At 59.8% G+C, this 10,833-nt stretch overlaps 1 protein-coding gene across 1 annotated transcript; it reads right to left on the bottom strand.

The window, feature by feature from the left end:
• Nucleotides 1–1,009: 1,009 nt before the first annotated feature.
• dtx3 (deltex E3 ubiquitin ligase 3) lies at nt 1,010–10,448 on the bottom strand. The gene is made up of 4 exons (XM_070869739.1): nt 10,311–10,448; nt 7,353–7,914; nt 3,210–3,427; nt 1,010–1,879 (listed from the first exon to the last, which is right to left on the bottom strand). Exons 2-4 carry the CDS (start codon nt 7,893–7,895, stop codon nt 1,804–1,806), a joined length of 837 nt encoding a protein of 278 aa, XP_070725840.1. The 5' UTR covers nt 7,896–7,914; nt 10,311–10,448; the 3' UTR covers nt 1,010–1,803.
• Nucleotides 10,449–10,833: the final 385 nt, after the last annotated feature.

Genomic DNA, 10,833 nt, shown 5'->3' with positions numbered 1-10,833 from the left:
ATCGACCTCCCTCGGGCCAGATACACAGGAGATTCACACCCAGCCACTCCCCCCCCCCCCACTCCCCGCTTCACCCCCGCCCTTGGAGTTGGGGAGAGGGAGGGTGAAAAATTCAGGAGAGGGGACACTCCCCCTGACTGCTACTCAGCACACCCCTGATCCACAGCGCGCAGGTGGGTGGGTCAAAGGACAAAGGGGGCAGGATTGTGAGAGCAGATGGGATCCGACCGTGGTTGAATAGCTGGCATGGGGAGCGGGGGGGAGGGGGTTTGAAATCGCACAGAGGGGTCACCAGGGAAATGAAAGGTCTTGCATTTATATAGCGCCTCTCACAGCCATTACAGTACCTTTTTTTTTGGAGTGCAGTCACTGTTGTAATGTGGGAAACGCCAATTTACGCACAGCAAGCTCCCACACACATCAATGTGATAATGACCCAGATCATATTGGCCCCAGGACACCGGGGAGAACTCCCCCTGATCTTCTTCCAAATAGTGGCCAGTGGGATCTTTTACGTCCACCTGAGGGGGCAGACGGGGGCCTCGGTTTAACGAGTAGGCACCTCCGACAGTGCGGAGCTCCCTCAGTACTGCCCCTCCGACAGTGCGGCGCTCCCTCAGTACCGCCCCTCCGACAGTGCGGCACTCCCTCAGTACTGCCCCTCCGACAGTGCGGCGCTCCCTCAGTACTGCCCCTCCGACAGTACGGCACTCCCTCAGTACTGCCCCTCCGACAGTGTGGCGCTCCCTTAATACCGCCCCTCCGACAGTGCGGAGCTCCCTCAGTACTGCCCCTCCGACAGTGCGGCGCTCCCTCAGTACTGCCCCTCCGACAGTGCGGCGCTCCCTCAGTACTGCCTCTCCGACAGTGCGGCGCTCCCTCAGTACTGCCCCTCCGACAGTGCGGCACTCCCTCAGTACTGCCCCTCCGACAGTGCGGCGCTCCCTCAGTACTGCCCCTCCGACAGTGCGGCACTCCCTCAGTACTGACCCTCCGACAGTGCGGCACTCCCTCAGTACTGCCCCTCCGACAGTGCGGCGCTCCCTCAGTACTGCCCCTCCGACAGTGTGGTGCTCCCTCAATACCGCCCCTCCGACAGTGCGGCACTCCCTCAGTACTGCCCCTCCGACAGTACGGCACTCCCTCAGTACTGCCCCTCCGACAGTGTGGCGCTCCCTTAATACCGCCCCTCCGCCAGTGCGGCGCTCCCTCAGTACTGCCCCTCCGACAGTGCGGCGCTCCCTCAGTACTGCCCCTCCGACAGTGCGGCGCTCCCTCAGTACTGCCCCTCCGACAGTGCGGCACTCCCTCAGTACTGCCCCTCCGACAGTGCGGCGCTCCCTCAATACCGCCCCTCCGACAGCATGAGGGAGAGAGGCAGTGCTACCCCTCTGTATTGACACTTTTTGTATTACATTACACGTTATAGCGGCCAGCGCGATTTGGGAAGCTGAGGGAGCAGAGTGGGGGGGGGGGCCGATAGGAGGAAACGGGGGATAGGGCAGGTATATTCCCTGTCGGTAAATTCCTCGGACGTGACAGCTTTAAGGACAGCCGGCGGTGTGGGCTCCAGCGGGAGTTAGATCGCTGGCACAGTTAATCTCTTCAAGCGGCTATTCCTCAATTTGGCTCCTCTGGGAGACTGGCGAGAGTCTGACTCCGTGCTGGTCCTGCGGGGAACGGGAGGGGGCAGAGCAGGGAACGTCATAATGTCCAGGCTGCTGGGGTGTAAAGGGATTGGTGGCTATTGGCGATGTCCCTCAAGGCCTGTTCCGTCCGTCCTGGGGGGTTGGGGCATGTCCGCTAGTCCACGCTGATCCCCTGCGCCCCCAGCTCCTGTTGTACCCGCTGCAAGTACAGAGGGTCTGGGTACCCAAAACTGCGAGAGAGAGAGAGAGAGAGAGAGAGAGGGAGAAAGGAGGTCAGATTAGGAGCAAAGGACACTCGGCTCAATAGGCAGCACCAGCCACTGAGGGAGTAATACCCCACCACGTGGACACAGACACAGACACAGACACAGACACAGACACACACATGATGGACACACACACACACACACAGACACACACACACAGACACACACACACACAGACACATGATGGACACAGACACACACACAGACACAGACACAGACACAGACAGACACACGCAGACACATGACAGACACAGATACACAGACAGACACACACACACAGACACACACATGACGGACACAGACACATACCCACAGACAGACACACACACAGACACAGACACAGACAGACACACACAGACACATGATGGACACACACACACAGACACAGACACAGACACAGACACACCCACACAGACACACACACACAGACACAGACACTGACACATGATGGACACACACACACACACGCAGACACAGACACACACACACACAGACACAGACACAGACACACTCAGACACAGACATACACACATGACAGACACAGATACACAGACACACACATGACGGACACAGACACACACCCACAGACAGACACACATACACACAGACACACACAGACACACACAAGCACATGATGGACACACACACACACACACACAGACAGACACAGACACACACAGGCACATGATGGACACACACAGACACACACAGACACAGACACACCCACACAGACACACACACACACAGACACATGATGGACACACACACACACACGCAGACACAGACACAGACACACACACACACAGACACAGACACAGACACACCCACACAGACACAGACATACACACATGACAGACACAGATACACAGACAGACACGCACACACAGACACACACATGACGGACACAGACACACACCCACAGACAGACACACACACACACAGACACACACAGGCACATGATGGACACACACACACAGACACAGACACAGACACATGATGGACACACACACACACACAGACAGACACAGACACACACAGGCACATGATGGACACACACACAGACACACACATGATGGAACACAGACACACACACACACACACACACACACACACACAGACACACACACACACACACACACACACACACACACACAGACAGACACAGACACACACAGGCACATGATGGACACACACACAGACACACACATGACGGACACAGACACACACACAGACAGACACAGACACACACAGGCACATGATGGACACACACACACACAGACACGAGGACACTCACAGCTCCGGCCCGCCCCAGGGGCTGGTCTTGTGGTGGATATCGTTCCAGGTCACCACGTTGGTTTTGCCGGTGGTTCGTGATGTGCCGACGGTGAAGATCAGCCGCTGGTCGAAGGCCTTTCTCAGCAGGCGCTGAACCTGGCGACCTTCCTTACAGTCGGGCAGGTAGGCACGTCTGGTCGTCCCCTGGTAGTGCAAACCAGGGTTCGGGTGCTCCGGCTGTAAATCACAACAGTGTCAACATCGAGCAGGAGACCCTACACCCACTGTCCACGCTCTCACCCCCGTCCCCCACCATCCAGACCCCCCTCTCGAGCCTGTTACATTAGGAACAGGAGGAGGCCGTTCAGCCCCTCGAGCCTGTTACATTAGGAACAGGAGGAGGCCATTCAGCTCCTCGAGCCTGTTACATTAGGAACAGGAGGAGGCCGTTCAGCCCCTCGAGCCTGTTACATTAGGAACAGGAGGAGACCATTCAGCCCCTCGAGCCTGTTACATTAGGGACAGGAGGAGGCCATTCAGCCCCTCGAGCCTGTTACATTAGGAACAGGAGGCCATTCAGCCCCTCGAGCCTGTTACATTAGGAACAGGAGGAGGCCATTCAGCCCCTCGAGCCTGTTACATTAGGAACAGGAGGCCATTCAGCCCCTCGAGCCTGTTACATTAGGAACAGGAGGAGGCTGTTCAGCCCCTCGAGCCTGTTACATTAGGGACAGGAGGAGGCCATTCAGCCCCTCGGGCCTGTTACATTAGGAACAGGAGGCCATTCAGCCCCTCGAGCCTGTTACATTAGGAACAGGAGGAGGCCATTCAGCCCCTCGAGCCTGTTACATTAGGAACAGGAGGAGACCATTCAGCCCCTCGAGCCTGTTACATTAGGGACAGGAGGAGGCCATTCAGCCCCTCGAGCCTGTTACATTAGGAATAGGAGGCCATTCAGCCCCTCGAGCCTGTTACATTAGGAACAGGAGGAGGCCATTCAGCCCCTCGAGCCTGTTACATTAGGAACAGGAGGAGGCTGTTCAGCCCCTCGAGCCTGTTACATTAGGAACAGGAGGAGACCATTCAGCCCCTCGAGCCTGTTACATTAGGAACAGGAGGAGGCTGTTCAGCCCCTCGAGTCTGTTACATTAGGAACAGGAGGAGGCCATTCAGCCCCTCGAGCCTGTTACATTAGGAACAGGAGGAGGCTGTTCAGCCCCTCGAGCCTGTTACATTAGGAACAGGAGGAGACCATTCAGCCCCTCGAGCCTGTTACATTAGGGACAGGAGGAGGCTGTTCAGCCCCTCGAGCCTGTTACATTAGGAACAGGAGGAGGCCATTCAGCCCCTCGAGCCTGTTACATTAGGTACAGGAGGAGGCCATTCAGCCCCTCGAGCCTGTTACATTAGGAACAGGAGGAGGCCATTCAGCCCCTCAAGCCTGTTACATTAGGAACAGGAGGCCATTCAGCCCCTTGAGCCTGTTACATTAGGAAAAGGAGGAGGAGGCCATTCAGCCCCTCGAGCCTGTTACATTAGGAACAGGAGGAGGCCATTCAGCCCCTCGAGCCTGTTACATTAGGAACAGGAGGAGGCCATTCAGCCCCTCGAGCCTGTTACATTAGGAACAGGAGGAGGCCATTCAGCCCCTCGAGCCTGTTACATTAGGAACAGGAGGAGGCCATTCAGCCCCTCGAGCCTGTTACATTAGGAACAAGAGGAGGCCATTCAGCCCCTTGAGCCTGTTACATTAGGAACAGGAGGAGGCCATTCAGCCCCTCGAGCCTGTTACATTAGGAACAGGAGAAGGCCATTCAGCCCCTCTAGACTGTTACATTAGGAACAGGAGAAGGCCATTCAGCCCCTCGAGCCTGTTACATTAGGAACAGGAGGAGGCTATTCAGCCCCTCGAGCCTGTTACATTAGGAACAGGAGGAGACCGTTCAGCCCCTCGAGCCTGTTACATTGGGAACAGGAGGCCATTCAGCCCCTCGAGCCTGTTACATTAGGAACAGGAGGAGGCCATTCAACCCCTTGAGCCTGTTACATTAGGAACAGGAGGAGGCCATTCAGCCCCTTGAGCCTGTTACATTAGGAACAGGAGGAGGCCATTCAGCCCCTCGAGCCTGTTACATTAGGAACAGGAGGAGGCCATTCAGCCCCTTGAGCCTGTTACATTAGGAACAGGAGGAGGCCCATTCAGCCTGTTACATTAGGAACAGAGGAGACCATTCAGCCCCTCGAGCCTGTTACATTAGGAACAGGAGGAGGCCATTCAGCCCCTCGACCCTGTTCCACCAGTCAATGAGATCGTGGCTGACCTGTGACCTAACCCCATATACCCACCTTTGCCCCATATCCCTTAATACCCTTTGGTTAACAGAAATCTATCAATCTCGGATTTAAAATTAACATTTGGCCCCCAGCATCAATTCCCGTTTGTGGAAGAGAGTCCCAAACCTCTCCCACCCTTTGTGTGTAGAAATGTTTCCCAACTTCACTCCTGAAAGGTCTGGCTCTAATTTTCAGACTCTGCCCCTAGTCCCAGACTCCCCAACCAGCGGGAACAGTTTCTCTCTTAGTTTTTCTGCCCCTCCGACAGTGCGGCGCTCCCTCAGTACTGCCCCTCCGACAGTGCGGTGCTCCCTCAGTACCGCCCCTCCGACAGTGCGGCACTCCCTCAGTACCGCCCCTCCGACTGTGCGGCACTCCCTCAGTACCGCCCCTCTGACAGTGCGGCGCTCCCTCAGTACCGCCCCTCCGACTGTGCGGCACTCCCTCAGTACCGCCCCTCCGACAGTGCGGCACTCCCTCAGTACCGCCCCTCCGACTGTGCGGCACTCCCTCAGTACCGCCCCTCTGACAGTGCGGCGCTCCCTCAGTACTGCCCCTCCGACAGTGCGGCGCTTCCTCAGTACTGCCCTTCCGACAGTGCGGTGCTCGCTCAGTACTGCCCCTCCGACAGTGCGGTGCTCCCTCAGTACTGCCTCTCCGACAGTGCGGCGCTCCCTCAGTACTGCCCCTCCGACAGTGCGGCGCTCCCTCAGTACTGCCCCTCCGACAGTGCGGCGCTCCCTCAGTACTGCCCCTCCGACAGTGCGGCGCTCTCTCAGTACTGCCTCTCCGACAGTGCGGCGCTCCCTCAGTACTGCCCCTCCGACAGCGCGGGGCTCCCTCAGTACTGCCCCTCCGACAGTGCGGCGCTCCCTCAGTCCTGTACAGAAGCGATACGGACCTAAAACTGACCCTTGGGGAAATACCACTGGAAAGCACCTCCCAGTCTGTACATTCACCTCCCACCAGCCTCTGCTTCCTGCCACTGACGCAGACACAAAGTTATCCTTCAAAAAAAAAAAGGGGGTTGGTTAAGTAATGGAAGGAAAAACTATTTGTCGGGCTACGGGGAAAGGGCAGGGAGAGTGGGGACTGGACGAGAGTCAGTACGAGCTAGAGGGGCCGAATGGCCTGTGTGCATGCTGTGATTCTATCCATAACACCAACTTGTATTTATCATCTTAGGCAGTCGCTCGAAGCGAGGATGACTTGCTTCCACGCCGAAAACGGATGAGTCCCCAGGTGTTTCAATGAAGGAGCTAATATTCCAGATCCCGAACTACATCCTGAAGGGTGGAAGATGCCTGTGGGTGGATTGTTTTAACGTGGGGTGACCGTTGCACACCAGCCACCACACGGGGCTTGACAGAGCGAGGTCTCGGTCCAGTGGCAAGGGTTAACCAGGACGACTGGAGACCAGCTCTGCTGCACGGACCCAGTGCGCCCACATATCGCACACAGTGTGGGCTGTCCCTGGGCCCTCGCCTCTCCTGGGCCCTCGCCTCTCCTGGGCACTCGCCTCTCCCGGGCCCTCGCCTCTCCCGGGCCCCCGATCACCTCCCTCCACAGTCTCTCCCCGCTCCTGTTGCATTGGCGCATATTATATAGCTTATATTTATGTCGTGCCACTTTAAGGCGGTAAAACGCCCCAAAGGTCGCTTGACCTTAACCGCCAACGCCCCCTTAATTCGCACGGGATCCCCTCCTCTTAATAAGCCTGCCGCAGAGGCACTTTGTTGGGCAGTTGCCGAAAAGTCCCTATACACCGCATCCGCCGCACCAAACGTCAGGAGAAAATCGAAGGATAAAGGAAGAGGAAGTGCCTTACGCCTTGCGTTCCACTGGGGATGCTGTAGATGATGACAATGGCCCCGGACTTCTCGTAGCCGGGCAGGTGAAGAGTGGCGTCCTTGGCGACGGCCATCGTGCCGTTGAGGGGCTGGTTGCCGATGACAACGCCGTAGATCTGGCCGCACACTGGGCAGGCCGGCCGGCCCCGGAAGGCCTGCTCGATGCAGGGCCGGCAGAAGGCGTGGCGGCAACGCTCCAGGGTCTTGGGGTCCTGCAGCTCGCACAGGCAGATGGGGCAGGGGTCCCGGGTCAGGGGGGCCGGGTTCCAGCGGGCCGCCGGCGCGTTGCACAGGCGCACAAAGTCGTCGCGGACCTCGGACACGGCATGCCAGGGAGCCCGGGCGCCCAGCTCCACCCGCACCGAGCGGAGACCGGCCGCCCGCCGGCCCTCCTCTTGCAGCCGGACGCCCGCCCCGTGCTTCCGCTCAAACTCCTGCAGCCGTGGGTCGCCGCGCAACGCGTCCCAGGTGGCCGCGGGCACCAGGACCTCGCCCTGCGCCGGTCCAGCCCGCGCCGCCATCTTTCCTCCCACTGAGCCCCTGTGGACACACAAATAAAACAAAGAGGTTTCAACATCAGTACTGTCCCTCCGACAGTGCAGCACTCCCTCAGTACTGTCCCTCCGACAGTGCGACGCTCCCTCAGTACCGCCCCTCCGACAGTGCGGCACTCCCTCAGTACCGCCCCTCCGACAGTGCGGCACTCCCTCAGTACTGCCCCTCCGACAGTGCGGCGCTCCCTCAGTACTGCCCCTCCGACAGTGCGGCACTCCCTCAGTACTGCCCCTCCGACAGTGCGACGCTCCCTCAGTACCGCCCCTCCGACAGTGCGGTGCTCCCTCAGTACTGCCCCTCCGACAGTGTGGCACTCCCTCAGTACTGCCCCTCCGACAGTGCGACGCTCCCTCAGTACCGCCCCTCCGACAGTGCGGCGCTCCCTCAGTACTGCCCCTCCGACAGTGCGGTGCTCCCTCAGTACTGCCCCTCCGACAGTGCGGCGCTCCCTCAGTACTGCCCCTCCGACAGTGCGGGGCTCCCTCAGTACTGCCCCTCCGACAGTGCGGGGCTCCCTCAGTACTGCCCCTCCGACAGTGCGGCGCTCCCTCAGTACCGCCCCTCCGACAGTGCGGCACTCCCTCAGTACCGTCCCTCCGACAGTGCGGCACTCCCTCAGTACTGCCCCTCCGACAGTGCGGGGCTCCCTCAGTACTGCCCCTCCGACAGTGCGACGCTCCCTCAGTACTGCCCCTCCGACAGTGCGGCGCTCCCTCAGTACTGCCCCTCCGACAGTGCGGCGCTCCCTCAGTACTGCCCCTCCGACAGTGCGGCACTCCCTCAGTACTGCCCCTCCGACAGTGCAGCGCTCCCTCAGTACTGCCCCTCCGACAGTGCGGCGCTCCCTCAATACTGCCCCTCCGACAGTGCGGGGCTCCCTCAGTACTGCCCCTCCAACAGTGCGGCACTCCCTCAGTACCGCCCCTCCGACAGTGCGGCACTCCCTCAGTACCGCCCCTCCGACAGTGCGGTGCTCCCTCTGTACTGCCCCTCCAACAGTGCGGCACTCCCTCAGTACCGCCCCTCCGTCAGTGCGGTACTCCCTCAGTACCGCCCCTCCGACAGTGCGGCACTCCCTCAGTACTGTCCCTCCGACAGTGCGGCACTCCCTCAGTACCGCCCCTCCGACAGTGCGGCACTCCCCCAGTACTGTCCCTCCGACAGTGCGGCGCTCCCTCAGTACTGCCCCTCCGACAGTGCGGCGCTCCCTCAGTACTGTCCCTCCGACAGTGCGGCGCTCCCTCAGTACCGCCCCTCCGACAGTGCGGCGCTCCCTCAGTACCGCCCTTCCGATAGTGCGGCACTCCCTCAGTACTGCCCCTCCGACAGTGCGGCACTCCCTCAGTACTGCTCCTCCGACAGTGTGGCGCTCCCTCAGTACCGCCCCTCCGACAGTGCGGCACCCCCTCAGTACTGCCCTTCCGACAGTGCGGCGCTCCCTCAGTACTGCCCCTCCGACAGTGCGGCACTCCCTCAGTACCGCCCCTCCGACAGTGCGGCACTCCCTCAGTACTGCCCCTCTGACAGTGCGGCACTCCCTCAGTACTGCCCATCTGACAGTGCGGCACTCACTCAGTACTGCCCCTCCGACAGTGCGGCACTCCCTCAGTACTGCCCCTCCGACAGTGCAGCTCTCCCTCAGTACTGTCCCTCCGACAGTGCAGCACTCCCTCAGTACTGCCCCTCCGACAGTGCGGCACCCCCTCAGTACTGCCCTTCCGACAGTGCGGCGCTCCCTCAGTACTGCCCCTCCGACAGTGCGGCGCTCCCTCAGTACCGCCCCTCCGACAGTGCGGCACTCCCTCAGTACTGCCCCTCTGACAGTGCGGCACTCCCTCAGTACTGCCCCTCCGACAGTGCGGTGCTCCCTCAGTACTGCCCCTCCGACAGTGCGGCGCTCCCTCAGTACTGCCCCTCCGACAGTGCGGGGCTCCCTCAGTACTGCCCCTCCGACAGTGCGGCACTCCCTCAGTACTGCCCCTCCGACAGTGCAGTACGGCGCTCCCTCAGTACCTCCCCTCCGACAGTGCGGCGCTCCCTCAGTACCTCCCCTCCGACAGCGCAGTACGGCGCTCCCTCAGTACTGCCCCTCCGACAGTGCGGGGCTCCCTCAGTACCTCCCCTCCGACAGCGCAGTACGGCGCTCCCTCAGTCCTGACACTCGGGGAGGGGCGAGTGTTATTATGGGATTATGGGGCTGGTATCTCTGGTGTGTGTGTGTGTGACGGGGTCGGTTTTCTGACTAAAGACTCGTTCCGCCGCTTGACAAGAGTTGAGGAAGAGACGCAATGGCTTTAGAGAGACACAGCTGATGTCGGCATGTTAATGAATTTACCGACTGAACACTGAGAACCTTGGGGCTGAGCGACAGCGATACTCACAGCGAAGTGGTCAACAGCTGAGGCCTACCTCCGCAGGATGTGCCCACCTCCCCGCACACCAACCCGCCCTGCCTCTTCACTGGAGCCCGCCCTCCAGCCCACTTCCAGCCCCGGGGAATCCTTGCCTCTGAGCTCGGGAGTTCCCGACATCAGGCCTGCCCCCACCCCCCATCCTCACTGCCCCTTGCTGCGCTAAAACCAGGCGGAGGCCCCGCGTTTGTTTGTCGAAGGGTTTCCCTCTGTGACATCAGGCCCAACTGATGCAAGGGCTGGGAGAGCCAGAGACATGGCAAAAACCAGACACAGAGTCACGTAGAGAAGGAACCGGCAACTGGCTTATCTGCCCCACTTCGAGGTCCACAACCAGAATGTGGATTGGGGGCAGAGAGAGAGAGAGAGAGAGAGAAGGGGAACGAGAAAGTGGTTTGGGGGCAGAGAGAGAGAGAGAGAGAGAGAGAAGGGGAACGAGAAACTGGATTGGGGAGAGAGAGAGAGCGAGAGAGAAGGGGAACGAGAAAGTGGT

The sequence above is a fragment of the Pristiophorus japonicus genome, chromosome X, assembly GCF_044704955.1.
Source record: "Pristiophorus japonicus isolate sPriJap1 chromosome X, sPriJap1.hap1, whole genome shotgun sequence".
Classification (NCBI taxonomy): Eukaryota; Metazoa; Chordata; class Chondrichthyes; family Pristiophoridae; genus Pristiophorus; species Pristiophorus japonicus.
The sequence above is the reverse complement of the archived record's forward strand: the minus strand, read 5'-3'. Positions and strand labels throughout refer to the sequence as shown.

Coding starts and splice junctions, on each gene's coding strand:
- dtx3 (XM_070869739.1), bottom strand. CDS start 7,895: ATGGCGGCGCGGGCTGGACCGGCGCAGGGCGAGGTCCTGGTGCCCGCG. Junction 3,428..7,352: donor TCCCCAGTGGAACGCAAGGC/GTAAGGCACTTC, acceptor TGTGATTTACAG/CCGGAGCACCCGAACCCTGG. Junction 1,880..3,209: donor CCCTGGGGCGGGCCGGAGCT/GTGAGTGTCCTC, acceptor TCTCTCTCGCAG/TTTTGGGTACCCAGACCCTC.